The sequence below is a fragment of the Gymnodraco acuticeps genome, unplaced genomic scaffold, assembly GCF_902827175.1.
Source record: "Gymnodraco acuticeps unplaced genomic scaffold, fGymAcu1.1, whole genome shotgun sequence".
Lineage (NCBI taxonomy): Eukaryota > Metazoa > Chordata > Actinopteri > Perciformes > Bathydraconidae > Gymnodraco > Gymnodraco acuticeps.
In genome coordinates, this window is record NW_022992006.1 from 283,697 (window position 1) to 306,410 (window position 22,714).

A 22,714-nucleotide genomic window follows, 5' to 3' on the forward strand; every position below is an offset into this window, starting at 1 on the left:
AATAAAGGAAGAGGGATTTTATAAAGCCTCCTCCACATCCTCTGTGCTCCAGATTGCTGTATTTACCCAGTGTGTGTGAGTGAGGCTTCGTGTGCCCTTGTGTGTTCAACAGCACTCTCTAAGTAAAGAGCCCGTATGACCTCTGAACCTTAAATACACTCAACGCAGGAGAAATCAAACAGACGCTGAGCAAACAAGACCCTTATTTGAATAGACATACACAACCTTTCCAAGAGGCTGAATGTCTTAAGCCAAAGGCAAACTACTTAGAAGAGAGGATGGACCAAGCAGGTGTTTAACTGATTTATTTCCGCTGTATGTGTGAAAAAATGTACAATTTAATTATTTTTAAAACAAAATAACATTATGTTCAAACAAGAAATAAGGATAGGATTAATAATGTGGATGATTAGATTTCACCTTAATTGATTAAAATGTTCATTATTTTAAGCAATTCGAATCTCAGTAACAGTGCTGTACATCTTTAGGTCTAAAACAATGTATGGAGCAACTACCACAGACCTTTGTTAATAATATAAGTAATATTTCCATCAGAAATACACAAAAACCGGTTCCAGCTTTATAACATTTTTGTTTTAGTTTTATTAACAATTTAATAAATGGAGAAAATTCTAAGTATTTTGCCTTTTGGAGTGTTCCTCAGACAAAACAAGCTGGAATATAAAATAGTAATATATTAATATTGGTTTTTAATATTATATTGTTTCTCCTATTATAATATTTTGTCGGACTATTTCTGACATTATATAAAAAAAACAATGAAACAATAAATTCTGAAAGATAAATTGATAAGGAAAACAATCTTTAATTGCATTAGTTGCAGTCCGCCAGTTTATTATATTATTATAAATGTCTAAAACAAAGGGCTCTTCATGATACTGGGGATACATCTGGAGTTTTTGCCTCTCAGGTTGACTTTTCTCAAAGACACATGCTGCTTGCAGGGATTATAAAGTATACACTCTTTAAAACACGTTGGTCTGTTTGCATTGTTGGTTTACCTGTATTCTGTGAACGATGCCATGTTTGTTTACCAGAGTTCTGTTGAATATGTCTTATTTGTGCGTCTGTGTTTTGTGTATGATGTCGTGTTTGTGTGCCTATGTTATGCAGACGGTGTCTCATTGGTTTCAATGCGTTCTGTGGATGATGTCTTGTCGTTTTACCTGTGCGGTGGTGATGACTGGGTAGGATGTTCTGGAAGGTAGAAGCGGTGGCACTTGGCTGCCTGGCGAATTTCTGGCTCCATCGTCTTGGAAACATCATAGTAGTGCCCGAACCGGGATGAAGAGGCCAGGGCAGTCTGAGGAGGTCAACAAGTCAAATTCATGTCAAGGCATAAGGAGACTTAAGAACTTTAATTTAAGAGCATTTGAATGTATTTTCATTCATCCCCGTCTGACGCTACTGCTTGTTTCTAACAAAAACTAATCTGCATTTAACTAATATCAGATGACAATAAAAGCAATCTATTAAATAATTATCTCACTTGTCTTTTAATACTTTAAATGAGTGTGCTTCACGATACTATGGTAATGCAATTGAATTGTTTATGGGTCATTCCTCAACTTTCCATAAGCAGAGAAGTTAAATAACCACTACGACCACGGTCTTAATCATTTCTTCACATAAATGTCCACTTCTGGCTGTGAAAGCAAACGTGTCAGGGACGCAGGGGAAGGCGGATGTTTTCCTGCAGCTGAAAGAGAGAGTTTTAGCTCTTCTCTCGGAGTGAAACCAGGGATTCCATTGTTAGAGGGGCCCTTAATCTACTCCTAATCTGGATTAGGGCCCCCGGTGTGTCCCTCTCCTGGCGGGACGAGGGGGTCAGCAGGGCAGGGGGGTCAGGGGCTCATCTTCTCTTTGTGAACCAGGCAACCCGCTTAGCGTTCCATCCCCGCCCTGGCGGCCTCACCTTTGATCTGATGTCTTCATCGGGAGAGCGACACAGTGGGCTATGCCAGGAGAGGTGTGTGTAAGGGGAAAGTAAGCGTTGACTCTGGGGGTGAATTTGGGATGCAAATCCTCTGGTGGGGCTTACTAGTGGTTTGTAAAGACGATTTTACAGAGGAAGGGGGAGAGGTGAGGAAAGGACACAGATATAAAGAAGTTTCCAGGGAGAGAGAAAGAGGGAGAGGATCCCCAGGGATACACTGTGTGCTGTTAATCCACATAGCGATATGGATTATAGACTGAAGGGGGGAGACTGCAGAGAAGTAGAAGGGGAGGGTCACCTCTCCTCAAAGCGGAAGAAAGAGTGTAGGGCTGCCGACCCTAGCAGGGGGAAAGGCAGGGATTTGGGGGAAGACAGAGGCGCAGGTCTGGGTCATGGGGTTGAGCGAGCAGACATGTCAATGCACAGGCTGCAAAGTACTCTTGTTTCCCAGGCTAAGCAGGGGTGCAGGCGTGTGTGTATGTGTGTCTATGTGAGTTGGGGACCAGTGAAAAGCCTACCTATTGCCAGCTAAGTGTGAGTAATCTGGTCCAGCTCTGAAAGGAGAGGCTGAGGCCTCATTCACTCCACAAAGGAGTTTAGAAGCTGATGGATTTAGTGGTAGAGACAATTGCCAAACCACTAAGACCAGAGAGCCAGCGCTGTTCTTTCTCATATAATCATTAACAAAGACAACTTTAGGAAGTTTATTAAAAGTAGCATAATTACAAGTTACCTATTTTCTAATATATATTCCATTATAAAAACAGACAATGTACAGTTAACTGTCATGTGATCACCTGATTACCTGTACTTTCGGGAGATTCTGATAGCGCCAGGCGATCTTCATGGCGTCCAAACCGTCTGGAGGTTCACGCGACAGCCTCGGCTGCTCGGCTGGTTTGTGCATAGCAACATCGTCCAGGATGGGGGCCGGGAGTTCCTGCACCAGATGATACAATTAATATAAAAAGTGTAATCTTGTTGATTGTGAATGGTCAGGAGATATGGTCATAAAATCATATGACATCAAAGACCATCACCGAGTCTTTTCTGTTGGGGCATAATGTACATGCACTTCAGTCTAAGCTTTTGAAAGTAACCTTGACTCTAATATAAAACAAAAGGGCAATAGGTTTCTTTAATTGTGTTGAAGCAATTTGTAAAACCCAGATATAACGGAAAGATTTTTCTTACAGAATACTGTGCTATGTGTGGGGGTATCTGATATATTAGTTGATGCAAGAAAGCGTGGGTGTGAACCCGTTCTCAAATGTTCTGCTTTAACTCAATGATTTCCAATAAGCTTGTTTTTGGTGTGCATGTTAACGTAATGCATAAAGTACAACCTCAGCATCTGAAGATTAGCATACTGTGAATGTAGCTGTGAAAACACTAAATGATGTGATATATCCCCTTTGGGAGTCCCCTCTCTTAATAAGCCTTTGATATGTAAAGAGAGGGTGAGGCTGTGACCCCTCCCACTATCAATCAGTGGGAGAGAGGCCCTCCTCCTGTATGCTGGGTGGCAGTCAGCTTCTGGGGCGACGTTCCTCTTCACAGAGTGATGCATCGGGAAACATTTCAACAATGTCACAACCATGCCACCCTCGACCTCTCAGATACCCCCGCTGACCCTGACACATCTTGGGGAAAGCTGTGCGCCTATAATGTCTTTTAAATCATGGTCTGACCAGCAGGAACCAGGATGAATACTGTACAGCAGGAATTGATTAATATATTGTGACAATAACATAATACAAGCAGACAGAACATACCAACCAACTCTGATGACGAAAAGGTAAACAAAAGTTTACAAAAAATGTATTATTGGGATGATGTTATAGAAGACATATTGAGGCCATGCTTGTTTCTTGGTGGATGGTTCGTCAAAACTTGCAGCTTTAAAATAAATCACACTTTGAAGTATAAATCATTTCCTTCCTGTAAGCTTAAAGAAAAGACGACACCTCTCATACCTGTAAGATGTCATCTGGGTTATCCTGAGCCGCCGCCACATAAAGTTCATGCCGACACACGACTCCTTCTGCCAGGAAGTATTTTAGGATCATACGAGAGTAGCTATCATATCGGTCTTCCTCTAATAAAAGACACAAAAGACAACAACAACACAAATTCAGGGTGAGTGGGAAAACTCAAATAAACACACATTCATTGTCATACTTCTAACACTGCCAACAAAGCCTAACTACATGATTCGGTGATAAACTAGGTAGAACATCTGCCCTATGAGAAAGATATATCACTCTCAAAACTATCATTGGATCTGGTCTCATTCTGAACATTCATTCAGACACCACAGATCCGGAAGTTTATGACCACATCATAATCGCTAACCCTAATTGATATAAGGACCACACTTCGAGCTATCTTTTGAAGGGAAGAGATGAAGTGGGAATCGACATGGCACAGAAACATGGGTGTTATTGTGTGACCTGACTATCAGAGTGGAGCTGACATCTTTAATGCTCTTGTTAAGGTCTTCACAGTATTCCTGTCCACTTTCACCTATCATAACCCAACCCGCAGCGGAGGTGAGGGGGAGACACCTGTCTTAAGCATTCACCTGACACCTCCCCCTGAACACAAAGGTAGCCCAGTTAGGAGGGAAACTGACAAGAGGAGGCAGAAGCAGGATAAGATATTTCCTATCTTCAAAATGGTTTGCGACATCTGGTTCAGTTGAATCTTTCTGCTTTTTGTGTGAACTCTGATGGCAATGGCAACCTTTCATTATGTTTTGGCAAACATTTACATCAGGTGTGTTTATTATCATGAAAGTAGGTTAGAAAAGACAAGTTACCCTATATACTTTTAAACACAGTTGGAAAGAGTATCATCTTGTAGAGCTGACCTTACAGGCTCATATAGAGGAGCGCTTATTAAAGCATTAAATGGACAGACAAGCGATTCTGAAAATGAACATACTTTCCCAAAGGTATCCTTTTCTCGGTGCACACAAAGCGGCCACCCGGTCATTCCACAAGCCAAACTCACAAAAAATGCGTGCATCATCACCATGAACCCCCCTACTAACAGGGCACATAACTCTACCCAGCATGCCGCTGCTGCTTCCTGTCACAATCGTCATTTTGTAAAGATTTCATAGCCCTTTCCGCACAATGACAAACAGTGGGCACAAGGACAAAGGCAGCACTGACAGTTTAAGGTAATGGGCATACAGCTGACAGCTTGGGAATGACATCCTGACGTGTCATCCTTAAACATCCGGAGAATTCCCCCCTCCCACGTTCCCGGTCTATGTCCTCACCTACGGACTTAGGATGGCACAGGAAATTCCAGGGCTCTTCAATTTGTTGTCGGTGGGGCTCCCTGTTCTCTTATTGATGGGTTTCTAGGTCAGCAGGCCTTTGTGGCTTTCAGCAGGCCCCACAAAGACTCCCAGATGGGCCCTCTCAAGATGGGGCCTATTGTGGCTGTGTTTCTATGGGAGCCTTACAAATGGAACCTCCAGGAGTCATTAGGCTGTTGAGGCGGGGGGTAAGGGAGGGGGCGGGAGGTGGCGGGGTATACAAGCAACAGGGGGTGGGGGACGGTCATATCTTTGAGGTAGATCAGTCACTCTGGACAGACAGTCATGGGATGATTTTTTTCTTCTTTCTTTTTGGCAGATTCTGACGATGGTTTGGATGAGGGGGGAAACGCCTCTGCTTCATTTGCCTTCAAACAGGCGAGAGTCCTGAATCATATCTGCTGAAGCCGCAGGGGGAGGAGACAAAATATCTAGGTCAGGGTGATTTCCCCCTTGTATGAATCTTCGGTCTATATCATTTCTATTGAGAAGCCGAACGCCTCATTTAGGCCATACGGCAGGTAAATGCAATTTAGACAATTAATAAAGAAAGCCCTTAATCTTTAAAGTAATTAAAACAACGTACTACTACAAAGCTGTCTTAAATACCAATCAGCCGCATCTCTTGAGACCGATGAACTGTATATGTATGACACATTTCAAGCTTCAACATGTGACCTCTGTTTGTCTTTGTCGGAACATTGTTGCTTATTATCTTGTATCTATTCTTGTTTTGTTTTTGTTATTGCTTTTACAAACATTTTATTGTATTGCATGTGCAGTACTTGTGCTTTAAATGTCTTCAGTTGTCTTAGTATCTTTTCTGATTGTGTTCATGCTTTGTTATGGTTTCTTTATAGCTTACCTTTACATAAGTGTTAGTAATTATGATAAAGTAGGTAACATTCACTGTACCTGTTATTATATACATATTTATTCTACTTTCTAACCAGTTCTATTTATTTTGTCAGGGTTATAATTATGATGAACTACTTTCAAACCATTTGTCAGAGTTTTCTACATAAATAATAAATATGCCCAAATCTAAGATTAATTAATATTCAAAGTGCACTTCACAGCTTTGAAACATTTAAACACAAAACAAATAGGCCACATTTAAAAGTAATTATTATGGGTGCCTTAATGGAAAAACACATTAACTTAAACTAATGGAATGAAAGCGTACATGGTCAACATAATAAGAAGCTTTGTTCCTTCTATTACAAAAACACCAGATGAGAGATCTTCAGACAGGGCCCATACTGAGCGGATCCCCCTCGAGTTGACAAATCTGGAAGGACAGTTCAAGACACTTCAAAGCCGACAACAACCAGCCTGATAATTTTATGTCCGTGTCTCACAAACAGGCCATCACAGCTAAAGGGGCAGACTGTAGGAGACGACTGCCTGAAACACAAACAAACACACACTCCAAACTACCCCCCGCCCCATCACACCCATTCAAAAAACACAACAACACAGACAGCATACTGTCCACACACACTGCGCTTTCAGAGACACAAACAGAGAGCTCACACACGCATTTCACCTTTACTGTGTCTCTCATTACCAGATGAAACCAACCGTGCATTGATTCCCAAAATGGAAGGGAAGAACGCATTAGTGTATAATCACTCCTCCTGCATCGATTGGGGGGGTGAATTAAAGGGCAAAGCAATATCATCAGTTGGTATAGGCCTTTGCTACACACAAATTACAGCTTCAAGGGAAAACAAGAATACCTTAACCTTACTGTCTGCCAGTGCATATAGCCTAGCCTATGATGAATGATAATAATAATAATAATACAGTGGAAGACATTTATGTGTCTAGAAAACCCACTTGCTTTGAATGTACTTCCGAAAACTTCTACATAACATCTGTAGATGAGCATATCAATTAAGGATCACAGTGTGCGTATGAACACCTGGGATTCTAGCTAGAGACCTTCAGGTTATTACAATATTTACCACTCTGATAGACAGTGACACACTAACCACAAAGAGCCTGAGAACAGAAAGGCAGTATCATTAGCTGTGGCATGCTAAAAAGTGCTATTGAATTCTGTTTTGATGTTTGGCTTGACATGAATATAACATATTTATAATTATGGGTGTAATTTATCTACACAGGTTCTTTATTGAGAGAGTTGCTAAAAAGCTGAAGGCTATAATGCTCCAGAAAAAGAATAGCACTCTTGCATCTTTCTGGGATTGAGTATTAAATAGAGTAGATAATGGATGATTCTCAACACCAATGCACTTACGTCTACCAAGGTATCTTCATTTACTGTAACAGTAATTCATTTCAAATTTGTTTTTCATTGTTCGGTTGAGAGCAACAAAAAGGACATGGCTTTAGGTATTAAAATGTTCACCTAAGGATTATGATAATCATTCAAAACATTCAACTTATTCATGAAGCCTCCAGACAAGAAAATGCTTAATAACGTTCAGGAAAAGACTACTGTGTACCATGGAGTCCCATACACTCAAAGGCTGTGTCAGATAGCCTATAAACAACCTGCTACACAATAGAGCAGAGCCCATTGCCAGAAAAAACACCTTCTAAACAACATGCACAGCTACGTAAAGAGAACAAATAAAATAACACTTTGAAGCAAACAAATTGGACAGTGAAATCCAGCAACACCCCCCTTAGCTGTGACATATTCACAACATACCATGGCCTGTGTGACCTATTGCTTGATTAAGAAAGTCATCATTCCATTAATTAGGATCTTTAAATTATTGTTCAATTTCTCACGCAGGCTCACCTATGAGAAGTACTGTTCCAACTGCTAACCCGCCACCTGTAAAAAGAAAGGAAATTGTATTTTTAATTATATCAGTCACATATTACAAGCACTGGATCAATGTGAACCACTTTGAGCCGCCCTTTGGCTAACTGCTGCTTCCTTCACTCTCCCCTCATGTCTTCACAGCTGTGGATTTATCTTTATAAGAAAAGAGCCATTTTTCACAGCAGGCATTTTTGACTTGTCATAGTAGGAAAAGCACAGATGTTTATAATAACAGTAATAAAGGCTGTGTTATATTCAAGTGTCCAATTAAGCTGTGACAATGAGCATGACAACAGGACCTTGAAACTGAAGCAGATAAAAAGAATGTGGCCATCATTAATTGTGTTATTCTTTTAATGTTTATTTTATTATCTTTTCTTTTTAATGCCTTTGTCTGAATGTCTTTCATTGTTGTAAAGCACCTTGAATTGCCTTGTGTTGAAAGGTGCTATATAAATAAACTTGCCTTGCCTTATTTACACGTATGCCTCTCCTACTGTGACATGTCAAAATGCCTACTGTGGAAATGGCCAATTGGAGAAGTGAGCATCTGAAGAGACAGCTGACATTTGGCTTTCACACAGTTATGGAAAGAGTTGTATTAGCTACATTAAAAAACGACCTTTGCTAAACTAAGAGCATTTCAGGACAGTCCTTGATCACTTTATAGGCTTAAAACAATACATCCACAGGAAATGTTTTCTATGTTTAATTAACCCACATTGCTAATTGGTCCTGCTTGATATTGTACAGGCTGGTAATATCAAAACAAAAATGGCCTCAAAAGGTTAAGGCTAAGAGTAAAAAGAGTCAGCTGTTGAGATGCACATTTTGCATCATGTTATATAAAATAACTATAACATTGATCAAATAAAATGCTATTTATGTCAACAACAACAACAAATAGGCAGGTCACAATGATTCTAGTAAAGCATTGTTACATTTCTGTCAGAAATCCTAACATAAGTTATACAAAATGCACAAGAAGAGAATAGTTTCCCTTTTCAGATATAACACAAACATTCTAAATATTTCATTAAAATGTCCTGACTAACAATTACCTTAACTTGCAAGATTTATTTATTTTATATAACGGGGAAATACGCCATAAAAAGTTAAGAGACTTGTGATGTATTGCTTTAAATATGGCTAAATATATATAAAGAGAGAGAGAGAGATTTATACCCATCCAGGCTTCAAGATTAAAAACCAAAGTGAGGATAGGAATAGTTTTTGTGTACCTTATTTAAAGATCACATACTTTTAAGTCAAATTACTTTAGAAACAACAGCAGTGATGTTCCTCTTACAATATTAGCATCCTATTATTGGTACACTGTTTCATTTATACAGATAAACTCCTCCTAATCACTCTTAGGCATTATGACTTGTTGATCACTCTGCTAATGTGGGTCTAGTTTTGATATAGGTTTGTAGTTGTGCGTTGAGATAGAATAAGGATAATACCGTTTGTTGGGTCTTTTAGAGCTTAAAGCTTCTGCATTTTTGGCATCAGCATATGGAAAAATACATTTTACAATGTAGTAAATGTAGCACTGCCAGAGTTTAAAAAGTGCTCTGTTACAAGAAACAATCCTGTCTTTTAAGTCGTATTTAGGATCTAAACATAGTCAAAAAATAAAATGTAAAATGACTGATTATGTAGAATTCAATGAAATACCCTTACATTCAATTTAACACAAATATTATAGTGGTTTGTGAACAGATTCCAACTAAATGTGCCTTAAGTATACATAGTATCTGCTAAAATTGCATTTCACTGAATTCTGGACAGGTTGTAAGGCCCTGACAGTGACAAAACTCCATATTATGTGTGAATCATACATTCCCCTTTTGATAAAGTAATACGACTATTTTTTAGCAGGCTGAACTTCAGGGTTTAGCTAACGTTACATAGAGAAGCACAGTTAACATTAGCCTTTGTAGCTAGCGCAAATGCTAACATCAGACTGACCGAGCAGATAGTCGAGTGACGTGACACCGGTGGAGACTAAGAGCTGTCCATTTTGAACCGAGGGTCTGGTACCAGGTATGGAGATTAACTTGCTTCTTGTTTTCTTCTGAAAACTCGTATTATTGAACGGTGATCGTTCAGCTGAGGGTTTACCCACACTGCTCATGGGGGCAGCCATACTGTTTATAACGTGGTGACGCCTGTTTATGTTTTGGAACGTGTTATCCAATCACCGAAGACTTTAGTGGCGCTTGACCAATGAGGGCAAAGATTGTTGTGGGGCCATGTGAGAGGTTTGACGGACGTTATTTTTCAAGTTGTTGTGGTAAATGAATGGTCGGAGCATTGAAACACTAAGTCAGTAGGTAAGTAAAGCTAAAGTCACTTCTTATATTTTTTATTTTGTTCACATAAGTGTCATCTTATGCGCTCTTTACAATGGCCCGCCGCTATTCCGTGCCTAAAGAGTCACCTCAAGACTGTGTGTCGCTTTGACCTTGTTGGCTAATTTCATTACATTACAGAACCTGAAAACTGTTTTACAGAAGCAGCCCCTTATTTTACAGTCACAGCCCATCTCTTGTACAACAGCCTGAGTATACATAACTTCAATTTAACTGTATGTTAATGTATTAAATAAGAACAAGCTGGCACAATATTCAATCGACTTATGGTAGATGTAAAACATACTACACATTCATGAATGGGCCATTATGTTCATTATGCAGGAATCAGCCGTACACTGAATTGCTTCGTTGCAGAATGGCTTGCCTTACGTGTCTTAAATGTTCTGAAAACAAAAACTGTTAGTGACAAGGAGAATATCTGAGTGTTTTAAAAACACACAGCAATATGTAAATGACTTGCATAGCTCACACCTAAAGCAGCCATAACTACCAGAAAGTCGACTTTTTAAACAACGTTTTGCATTTATGATTTACAGTTTGTGCAAATATTAAACTGATTTAGTTCAACAGCAAGACATAGATATAACATCTATATGTGCCTGGTAGCAGTTCCATGTAAATTGATATTAGGTATCTTCTGTGTAGAGCTATCAGAGTAAGGTTTTCACTACACAACTAATTTACTTGTATTCAATACTCATTCATCTTAACTTTGTTTATTGTGTGTTTTGTCTCTTCTTTGACATTTAAAATGTCCTAGTTACTTTCACATTCAAGCCTACATGATTACAACACACAACCAAGTATTAACTGTATAATCTATTTTAAATACTACTACTCTTTTGTATGGCTAAGTCTCCAAAATGAACAAAAACTAAAATACTTTGAGCTTATTCATGTTTTTGTAAGAGAGGTGTAGGGCTAAAGTATGGATTATAATGCAGCACTCTGCTGCTAACAGGCATTTTCAAATATCATAGTAGGTTATGGGAGGGTAAATAATTAAATGAATCATGGATCTATTCCAGCCATTTTCAAACTCCAATATCATCATTTTCATTATCTCTTTCCTAATATGACAACTCAAAATGTCTGATGTGAGAAATGCCTACTGATCAGGGAAACTTATTTTTAATATTTTAAGAATACTCAGATACTCAGTTTGTCAGATCTGGCAAACCGCTGACAGGGGAAAAGGACCATTCATTGTGTATGATGTCCACTATTAATACTAGCTGAGTGATGAGTGATCAGTGTAATCCTTAAGGCAGCTGTAAAAAACGTTTTTGTGGCTGAGATAGGCCAGAGGCAGCACAAGATCACAGGACAGTGTAAGGCTCCCGAGGAGGCAATAGCCCAACTGCTCACTTTACAAATGCTCTCAGCAGAGGCAGTCCTGCTGTTTTGACAGCACTGTTGAGATTTATATGTGCTGACAGGAGACCAAGGGAATGTATCATGACTGACAACACTGAGCATTGTGGAAAGCCTATACGAGACAAATAAAATGCGAGACTATCTCAGACAGAGGAGAGCTGGCTTTAGCAGTGCAACGTGCAGGATGTAGTACATTTCTGTGGAAACTTTCTCCACATCCTCTGCACAGTGCCAGTCACCTCATTTCCAATTGTCTCGAATCCCAATTTAACCCATGGCTCTGTAGCACAATCCTGTGTGTTAGTGTAAATACTGCAGCCTAATTGTAGAAAAATAACATCATTTCCCCCCTTTTTAAATATGTAATCTGTGCATGTTGGTGTTTTTTCTGCAGTGTTTTTGTCCGTTTTATCAGTCTCTGTATCTGATTGAGCTATATAATGGCAGCAGTCATAACATGTCAGACTGTTCCTGGTCAGATTGTTTTGGTTTCTTCAGTGTAATTCTGCCATCAGTGTGGAACTGCGAGAAGCAGTACACTTCTTGCATCCGTAGGATGCAAGATTATCATCAACATGCAACATATTTGTTATTTTAGCCACAAAAGTAAAGTAATATTCTAAGGACTCAAGTACAATAAGCATAGGATGGGTTTTGTACCCACCTGATGTTGTCAAAGGATTTTTCCATTTATTCAACATCCCCTGTTTTGAAAAAAAGCTGTATTTAGATTTGTTGCTAATATGGCATGAAATACAGCAAGCCATATTTAGTTTGACTTATAGGATAGAAAATAAAATGACAATAAAGAGAAAGTCATTCATTTAGAATTAAAGGAAATCCCATTCTTAAAAATCCTAGGTTTGCCTAAAGGTTGAGGTATCTGTCACTAGCTATTGTCAAATATATGTGGGGCATTGTTGTGAACAGGCAAGTGCAAAAGACAAACTCCTTTGTGAATCTGATACAACACATGATAAGATCTCTCAATTCTCTCAGCACCAGGCCAGCAACATGCATTCGCTTTGGTCAATACAATAAGGCTTAGTTGCTGATTTTTCCATTCTATGTAATTGGCTGGGGACTCTGTCAACCCACACTTCCTTTCAATTCATAGCAGTTGTATTCATATCACTTGGCTATTATTTGCTTTGTCTGACCCATTGATTGTAGGTTTAAACCCTCAGCTCCTCAAATAGTAACCTCGCTCAGCTGTTTCACGGCTATGTTGCCGTTAGCAACAATGAAAAGAGCAATATGGAGATCAGTTGCTTCAATAAAGCTTCTGGTAGAAGGCAGACCTAAAGGAGATGGGGGCTAGACATGGTACTCTGTGACTGGGACTTTTACATCTGTCACTCTCCATCTTGCCAGGTGTCTGTGTCTAAACCAGCAGGATTATCTCTGATTGGACTGATAGTTGAAACAGACCCCCCTGGTTGCCAAACCTCCTCCTTTTTATAGATCACATTAAGATCAAATCAAGCTCTGCGCAACAGGACTAATGCCCCACCCTCCTCTGCCTTCTGCTGCCCAGAGGAAGACATCAGAGGTGGGATTGGTCCCCTCTCTGGTGCTGCCTGCTCCTCCAGACTCCCTTCCATCTGGGATCCTCAGGGAGAAAAAGAATATCTGACAAGGGGCTTGTAAGCCTCTTAGCCCCCCTGTTGGCCAGCTCTCTCTCAGCCCATGTTTTCCTAATTTAGTTGTGTAAGGAGTCCACTGCAAGGCCCTTATGTGATGTTTGGATTGGGATTCTCTTTGTGACTCTAATAGACTGGCCATGTTTTTCAATTAACACTCCTCAGCCAGTGGCAGGTTCAAATCTCTTGAGACCAGTAGCGGTAATTCCTTTATGAATATTTCCTTATGGCTTCAATGATGCATGTTTAATCAGGTATCAATGTTGATATGCTGTTATTGACTTCACCTTCTCTACGTTAGCTTAGTTTGCACTAAGGTATTTCAACGACACTTGGCAAAACCCAAAATAATTGGCTGTATAACTTCAACGGAAAAAAGAAAGTTAACGTTTTTATGAAGATATGAACGCTTTTTTTCCCCAATACACAAGTGCCATTTTTATAAAGTTAAATATAATATATATAATGAAATTACCAAGAGTATCTTTATCTTTGAATCACAACCATTAAAGTAAATTGGGATATTTTCATGGGGCATTTGATTGTTTACATCCTGATAATGCATCACATTTGATGTTATGAAAGGACAATAACAACTTGTCCAACACTTCTTAACTTTTGAGAGACAGCTTCTATTTTCTAGTGGTTTTGTCTGTCAAAGCGTCTTCATTAATGTCAACACAGATGGCAGAAACATGCCTTTGTTTACATTTTATTTGTGTAGTGTCTCTAATTCTACATTTAAAATGCTTTTGACAGCTCGGTGGACACATTAATAGGCATCCCTGTTATTGCTGCACTTTATGATTCCTCATAGTTGGTATTGGCAAAAAAAAAGAATGTATCTACTTGTGGGCTCCCCCAGTAAGAGGATCACAGAGTTAAACACACAATGAAGTGTTTCTATCCACAGCTATTCATTTGGGATCCCCCTCTTTTCCCCACTGTAGCGCTGTGCTGTGACCACGGGAGGCCGGTGGCCACAGATGGTTCTGCAGAGGGGGCTGCGCTGACTTTCTTTGTTTTCCAATGAACATGTTTGGTGTGTAATCCTGGATTAACAGAGAGACTTTGTGTTAATTCACAGCTGTAATACAGCATTCGATTAATATTGGTGCTCCCCAGCACACACATGGGCTGGGTATTAGGGGCAAGAGATAGTGTGGGTTGTCTGACTCTTTGCCCTGGGGAGTTAGAGGTAATAGAGATCTAATCAGAAGTCTCTGTGGATGTCCACCTTATTCTGAATCCCAAAGGAGTCACTGCGGCTCAAATACACTTCCTATGAAACACATAGGTAATGCTTTTGTCTGTGCACAGTCACACCACATGCGCACACACACAAGCGCACACTATCAATGACAGAGGGTGCCTCAGAAAACCAGGCGGCTGCATATGGACTCTCTTGATATCAGTCACTGGCCGTGTGATCTTGTTATGCAAAGTCCCTTAATCCCTACCTATGATGAATGCAGGCTGGAATGGAGGGGGAGCTGAAACAGAGATATGAGGGCAGCTGTAAGGGAGGCTGGCGTCCACTGTGCTCTGCGAATAAGTGCTAGCAAAGATTCCTGATCCCCAGCCTAGCAGAAGGAAGAGCACATGTGAGATCATGTCTGAGAGTACTTTACTGCAATGACAGAGATGCTACTGGAGGATGCTGAGGGCAAGACAAATAGAGTTGAACATGTCACCTTAGTGCAGACCTAGAGATTCACATTAACCTTTAGACCACTCGCTTCCCTACCGAGGAATTATAGGGCCAGGGGTGTCGTTGTACCAGCTGTGGTAGGACTGAGTTTATAGTTCCAGTGGAAAGGAACCAGAGAGCAGAATCTGACTGGAAAGGGGCACCTCATTTGGGCCCTGTGCTGAGCGCATATATGTCCCTCTTCACCTGTTATTCAGGGTTGCCAGGGGTGATCAAGGAAAAGTGGGAAGAGTGGAAAGGCAGCACGCAGGGAGGTGAAAGGATGAAGTTGGTCTTTTTTGGATCAGAGAGGATGGTGAATGGGCCAAAGAGACAAACCATGCTAGGGATGAACGAATAGATAGAGGGTTTAATAGGTGGAATATAGTTGGCATGAATGAGAGAGCATTGTGTGTGTGTTTTGTATTTGTGTGTGAGAAAAGCAGAGGGGGGTAATGGGATTAGGAGTAACACCTTTGGCAGGGCTGGGAGAGCCACCTGACACCCGGTCTGTTGGGGACCTGGGGAGAAAGGGGGGGTGGAGGTGGTGGGGCAAGGGAGAAATTGGGGGTCTAATCCGTGTCCATCTTTGGGAAGTCATTCCCAGAGCTCTGAGGATTTGGGGCTTTGGTTTCCGCTCTACTTGCTTTTGTTAATAATACCCTGGGAGGGAGAGAAGACATGGAGAGAGAAAGAAGGAAAGAGACAGAAGGAATAAGGGAGACGGAGGAAAATATTTCTTTACCCTGTGGCGGACTGGCAGGACGGCGGCCTGAACTATAAAATGTTTGAAGTGCAGACTAAACCGAGCTTTATCTATTCTTCTCAAAAACATACAGTTTCAATCTGTTTGTGTATTTGCATGTGTGTGTGTGCAGGTGAGCCAGCGTACACACTGAGCATGGCAGTGTGTAAAGATTGACTTACTTTCTTCTCTCCGAACAACAGGTTGCAGCTTGAGTAAAAGTCAATAACCTGAGTGTGGCTGGGATGTTTGCTCAGAAGACACACGGTCCTTGTGTGTGTGACAGAGTGTTTGCAGGGCGGGCGGACGGGTGCTGCTGGGGGTGTCTCTGTGTTTCTATGGTGCTGACAGAAGTTGATAACTGCTCTAATGATTGTGGTGGTAGTGGAGGCAGCCCGGTGTCAGCAGCTGGTTGCAGACAGTGTGGAGCTAGGCTGGATGTGTCACAGCCTCCGTGTTTGTCCATCACCTGAGCGCAAGGTGTCGATTGGTCCATCCTACACAGGAGCAAAGTTCAGCGCAGTTTTCGGGTGTGAACCGGCCGCTCAGCCTCTGAGAATGAAACACCAGGGAATGTGCCATCTTAGCAGTAGGCCAACTGTGACAACCTTGTCCACACCTTTTTAAGAATTAAACCCAAAACAACTTTTGTTTTAGTAATCTTGTAAAAGACATAAGCCTACCATATATGGATCAGAAACTAAGCCCTTTACTCACCACTGTATGTTTAATAGGGCTCCACAATATATTGATTTTAAGGAGAGTATCAGTAGAAAAAACTGCACTTTAAAATGTAACTATCATTCTATTATTATTGGTACCTTTTGTGTTTCATTAAAGAATGTAATGAAATAATACATCTATATCAGTATATCCCCTATATACAAATAGCGGCGGCTCCGCGCTCACATTTAGCTGGGCCCGCGTGCCTTAGCACCGCTGCTATGACTCCATCCTAGAGGAAACACTGGCAATATTTTTATTTTATCTGGATACTGAAAAACAAGCAGAAAGGAAGAGTTCATTATAAAGAGAACTGTAAAACATCAGGCTAAATATCGCAGAAAATGTGTTTATTGCATGTCATAACGTGTAACCCCTATTGTATAGCATGATAACAATGTACTCTGACATTGTGTTATAACCTCTGGTTGTGTTTTGTTTTGCAGGTGGAGATGTTCCGCAGTGTGCTGGGAAAGACCTTGGGCTTTGTGGGCTACACAGTCCAGTATGGCTGCATTGCACATTGTGCCTTCGAATACATTGGAGAATTTGTGGTGGTTCGTAGATTAATGTTACAGAAATAATGTCCAGGCCGTTATTTTTTTTCTCAAATCCTGTCAACAAATCTATGCACAAAAAAAAAAACGATGTATTTCTTCTTCAGTGTTCTGGTCCATCCATGGAGCCAACCATCGTCAACCATGATATTGTGTTCTCTGAACGGATGAGTCGTCAGCAATGCAAAATACAGAAGTGAGTTCCAGTCAATGGATTCATATGCATTGGGCAAATGCCGGAATATGAAGAGACATTTACAAATTATATTTTCTACCTGCACGATTTGAAATTCTAATTGTATTTCCTTTTTTGTTTCTTAGAGGAGTTAGGAAAATATGGCAGCATTTTTTCTTTTACAAATATACATCATAGATAAAGCAAGATATTTTTGCTTTATTTTTGTGAATTACTGCACACTGAGGTGTTACAAATTAATTGATTTGTGTTTTCTTTTCAGGGGTGATATCATTATTGCAAAGAGTCCATTTGACCCTAACATGAACATTTGTAAAAGGGTAACTGGACTGGAGGGTGACAAGGTCTGCACAAGTTCCCCATCAGATCTGTTCAAGGCCCACACATATGTGAGTATGTTTACATCTTTGTCATGATTTCCAGACGCTTTTCTTATACTTTTCCTGATAAGCATCTTTCTATTTTGAAGAAGAAAATGTTAAAATAAAACAGTAAAAGGGAGCATGACTAAAGAATGTGTTTACAATAAAATACTTGTTTCATCCTAAAATGACACAATATCTATGCATAAATGCAAAATCGTCTCTCACTTTGTCTTTGGTTGTCTTTGTGTGTGTGTGTACCACAATCTATAGACTATCATAGTTGTTTACATTTTAGACGGCACACATCCATTTTGTGTCATTGGTCAAAATATCAGCTTTTGACAACACCTATATTTCCTCAGAACAGTGATAAAACCACAGAGTGAGCAGGGGTTCTGCTGCTGAAACCACTGTCATTGCTTTTCTATTACTACTCTCCCCAACGCCCACAGCTCAGGCCTGCAATCTCTCTGAAGCCTGTTAGAGTTAGTGCCAGCCGAACGGACAGACTGATGGGTGGGCGGAGGTGTGTGTATGTGTGTGTGCTTGTGCGTGTGTGTGTGCATACGTCGGCAAAGCAAAGGTTGCGTTGAATGTTTTTGAATTTATTGCGTATTTTATAGTATGGGCAGGCTGTTGAATGAGTTCAGAAAAAAAACATAGCATAAGGCCAAGCCTGCAAGTGTCATTCAACAAATGAAATGAGGAATAAAGAGGTTTCTTCTTCTACTAGCTTCATCCCCAACCCCACATACACAGGAGCGGACTTGTAACAGGTGACATCATTGGGTTTTCACTTGTGATCCCAGGATGAAATGACGGTCCAGTTTGAGTCATTTTTAAGTTTCCCACTAGGTGCACAGCTACTAAAGTTGTAATTTATCTACAGTGCACACAAAACTTGTCTTGCACATAAATGGTTTTATCATTTGGCCAGCCTGACTAACCATCTCATTGGGTCTGTGAGGGGTAGTCACACTAAATACAAGCTCCAATGTGTCCCCAATAGCACTGATAGCAGAGATGATACTGTGGGCAACCTCTTTAACAATCATGATGTTGAAGCTTTCGGAGCTCGCATAAAGAACATGGTCATTTTTGGACATCCAGAATCTCAGCAAAAGTCAAAGGAAGTATTTTTCCCAGACTGGACAAAACGTCATGCTTTTAATAGTGGCCAGAATTGATTAAAACAATAATTGAACTGAAAAGGCACACCTGCATAGCTAATGTTATTCTAAAGTCTTACAGTTGTGAGCATCACAAACAATGGAGGAAGCTTAAAATAACCCTTCACAAAGCTGATTGTCACTGAGCTTCTTTTTATTTTAAAGCATAATAAGCTTTCCTATGTACAATTATTTCATTATCTCCCAGGAGCAAAACCATCAGCTTCATGTGACAGCATTGGAGGTAGCTGAGAAAACACCCGTTTGAATTCCCTCAGGGAGTTTTTTCCCCAGAGGATGTATGTTTTGTCTGTGACTATTAGGATGGTGTTTGGCATTAGGGTTGGACCTGTAAAGATGGATTTTGGAAGCCAATGTTAGACCCTGTCATCACCTCCTTTTTTGTCCTAACAGACAGGCAGGTCCTCTCCTCCCTCAGAGATCCAACAGCCGACTAATTGCCCTGTCACCTTTTAGGAATCATTTCTGTGTCTGAGCTATTGTGTCAAAACAATGACACTTGATCCTAAATATTATAGCAAAGCGAGGGAGAGAGGGGGGACAGAGGGGGAGATGAAATGTCCCCATACGTTATGTTATTTGCAGTAAAGATAGACGGAGAGATATAGTAAAAGATGATCTCTATAAGCCTGTGTGTGTTTAAGCTAAACATAGTTCACTACCTCAATCATGTTAACGTAATGAGCACTGTAATGGTGTGGCTGTTAAACAACACACCTTCGCAGCAAGGAGAGCTCTAGTTTCAGTGCCTCTCGACACGTCCTTGACAGGTACACAATGCCTCGCTTTGACCTAGCTTACAACTGCAGGACGAGGGCAATCTCTGCCGTCCATCACACCAGAGCCGCCGGCAGGGTTGATCAAAGTGACTCTGCGTCTAAAAACGATATAACTATATGGCTAAACTAATGAATGATTGAGGTATCTCCATTCCACCCTGTCTGCAGAGAAGCTTCACAAACCCAACGGACGTGCATAGAAACTTTAATGAGGCTCGTGGCTTTGTGGTCATTTACAGGTGCTTGAAACGGCAATTGTCTTTGAAAAGAAGAGTCAAGGATGGGGCATTATTTAGTTACACCGCTGTTCTGCATTAACCTAGCTTTAATTCAGAGCCTAACCTTTTGACTTACTATTTTTTGTCCCCCCTCATTCACACACCTGCGACTTGCAAGGTGATATGCATAAGCTTTTCTCCTCGTGCTGCCCACAGTACAGCAGATCAAGTTTCAGACTTTTTCACTTTTCTGAAATACTGCTTCGTTGATCCTTAAAGTACTTTTCTCTTTATTTATGCTTGGATTTCTCTTTAGGGTCATTTGTTTGACGGGGCTCAAAATCAAACCGGTTATTTCAGCTGGTGCCAATCGTATTGATCGATCGCCACAGAGGTCTTACTGAAGCTTGATCCTTAAGTGGAAGAGATGTTGACAGTCACTAAGAAAAGTTTCCTCATTTCCAAAAAGTGCTGCAGCTTGAAATGTCTTAATCAAAGCTCCATGTCTTAAGGATAAGTACAAGAAAGATTAAGCTTTTTTTAATAGAAGATGCAGAGAAATGGGGGGGTTCTGGTTTGACAGATGACAAACCGTGGTGTTTCTTTTTCCTGTGCTTGGGAGCCAGCATATGTTACCATGTTAATGAGGTGTAATGGTGGGAATCCAGCATGCTGACATATGGTTCTCAGATGACTCCTTTAATGATATTCATTTGTGTCGTCGTTATTCAGTGAGTTGTTTACCTCGTGTTAGGTCAACATGTCAATGGCTCGTGATTATGTCACATCATCTGTCTCAATTATCGAATATGAAACAAAACGCAGCATCCCACAGTAGGACTGAAGACTTTAATCAGAGAGCAGGGTGATGGGACTGAGAGATACGAGCAGATGCGAAGATGTGACTTCACCTCAGTGTGGATATTATTATTTTTCCTTATTCATGTTATTCTCTACTGCAGAAGACTTTTGCTGTTAAAAAGTTAGGCAACACAAAAATAGACTCGTGGATTGTGATGCCCATTATGACAATATAATGTGTTGTTGATCCTGTCTGCACATATAGGGGGGACAGCGCACTTAATTAGGGCCTTGACAAGCCTACTCTCCTAAAGTGATGAGATTAATCATAATTGGTGTCACTGTGAATTAGAGCCCGCTTGGATGAGCGCCCCACTGGCAGGTCAGAGCGCGGTGGAGACCCTTGGACACTGCTGCTAGCCGAGGCTTAGCCCTCTCCGTCTCCCTGTTTCCCTCTCTCTCTCTGCCCAGCTATCTCAGGCCCCTCTCCTGCTCTGCCCTCCCTGGGTAAGAGGGGCGCAGATCTCAGCCAACAGCCTAATGACCCCGTTTGAAGTTCTTCTAAATCCCCCCCGACCCTGCCCGTTACCCATGACCCCTCTCCTAAGACGGTTCGGGGTTAAAGAGGGACAGGCAGGTTTGACGTTAAGATTGGCTGAGGAGGCAGGGCCGGCCGAGGCGTAGGGGGTGGGGTTAAGGTAGATTCTCACTGCATAATGGATTAACTGACTTTTTCGTGTTAAAGTTAAGTAGTGCTGCAACAAAAATATTTGTGGGGTGAAACAGTCCACATGTTTATGTTTGTCCTCTTTCCATGTGTGTGGTGATGTTTTTAGGTTCCAAAAGGCCATGTATGGCTAGAAGGGGATAACCTGAGGAACTCCTCTGACTCAAGGAGCTATGGCCCAATTCCCTATGCCCTGATCCGAGGGCGTGTTTGCCTAAAGGTAACTGGGGTTGTGAAATGCATGTTGTGATGTATTTATTTTGTATTAAAAAACAATTGTTCTTCATAATGAGGAAAATAGTTTGATTAAATCTTTCAATAATGGGGTCTAACAGTGCTAGGTGTTGAGCTCCTTTTTTTTCTTCATTTGGTTTTTCATTAGTGCAGTATGGCCATATTTAAGCACAATTGAGAGACGTGAGTCAGTTGGAAGTTCAAAGCAAGTGTGTCTGATTGACCAAAGCCTGGACAACATATTGTCTAGCTTTCCATTCTGCTGTGTTGTCATGTCACTGGATGTCATAGCAACCACGACCCTGGAAACAGGTCAGCCAACCTTCTGTCCCTCTGATTGGACAGCGGCACTCTACTGGAGGCCCTATAACGACAGCTGATGAAATAACAAGATCTTCTACGAAGTCAAACAAATTATTAAAAGGCATATTAGCAAATGTGTCTAAAAAGGGAGATAAAGTGTTGCACATGATGCTAAGGAGTCATTTATGTAATTTTGTGAGTGTAATCACTCTTTTTTTTAACCCATTGTTTCTCTGTAACCTTTGTCCCATACAGCTCTGGCCACTGCATAGTTTTGGGAGCCTCAGTGAAAGCCCAACCAGACGGATCATTAAAGCCCGGAGTGACTCAGACTGACTCATTCACTTTGTTTTCAACCATTTTGAATAAAGCTGATATTTATATAAATGCATATTTTAAAAGGTAGTTATTCTTTTGGTACTCAGTATTTTAAAGGGTTAAAACATCATGCAATCATACCTTATACTTGCTTCATCTTTAGATAATTGTTTTGGTGATAAGGCCTTGTCATCTGGGGCTTACATTGTGCTGGATGTGCAGCACTATACTATAAAAAACGGCATTGCGTGAGCAGCCAATACAGCTGCGTCTCTGAGGAACTGCTAATGGCAGAAAATGGGCAGCACAAGATTAATGTTGGATATCGTGCTCATTCAGTAATAAGACAAAAATAATTCAACGTTTTCAATATAAA

The 22,714-nt window shown here is 40.8% G+C and overlaps 2 protein-coding genes across 2 annotated transcripts in view; one reads left to right on the forward strand and one right to left on the reverse strand.

The window, feature by feature from the left end:
- Positions 1–10,253, reverse strand: part of elp4 (elongator acetyltransferase complex subunit 4) — an 82,504-nt gene extending 72,251 nt beyond the window's left edge. The window contains exons 1-5 of the mRNA XM_034201343.1: positions 10,066–10,253; positions 8,065–8,100; positions 3,934–4,055; positions 2,763–2,897; positions 1,188–1,324 (exon numbers count right to left, since the gene is read on the reverse strand). Of these exons, the coding sequence (XP_034057234.1) occupies positions 1,188–1,324; positions 2,763–2,897; positions 3,934–4,055; positions 8,065–8,100; positions 10,066–10,243 (608 nt within the window). The 5' untranslated portion in view covers positions 10,244–10,253. The remainder of the gene's footprint in view (positions 1–1,187; positions 1,325–2,762; positions 2,898–3,933; positions 4,056–8,064; positions 8,101–10,065) is intronic.
- A 61-nt stretch (positions 10,254–10,314) lies between these two features.
- immp1l (inner mitochondrial membrane peptidase subunit 1) lies at positions 10,315–22,421 on the forward strand. Its single transcript, XM_034201350.1, has 6 exons — positions 10,315–10,430; positions 17,097–17,207; positions 17,315–17,403; positions 17,666–17,792; positions 21,593–21,703; positions 22,276–22,421. The coding sequence occupies exons 2-6, from the start codon at positions 17,103–17,105 to the stop codon at positions 22,354–22,356; spliced, it is 513 nt and encodes a 170-aa protein (XP_034057241.1). The 5' UTR covers positions 10,315–10,430; positions 17,097–17,102; the 3' UTR covers positions 22,357–22,421.
- The last annotated feature ends 293 nt before the right edge of the window (positions 22,422–22,714 follow it).

Coding starts and splice junctions, on each gene's coding strand:
- immp1l (XM_034201350.1), top strand. CDS start 17,103: ATGTTCCGCAGTGTGCTGGGAAAGACCTTGGGCTTTGTGGGCTACACA. Junction 17,208..17,314: donor ACATTGGAGAATTTGTGGTG/GTTCGTAGATTA, acceptor TTTCTTCTTCAG/TGTTCTGGTCCATCCATGGA. Junction 17,404..17,665: donor CAGCAATGCAAAATACAGAA/GTGAGTTCCAGT, acceptor TTTTCTTTTCAG/GGGTGATATCATTATTGCAA.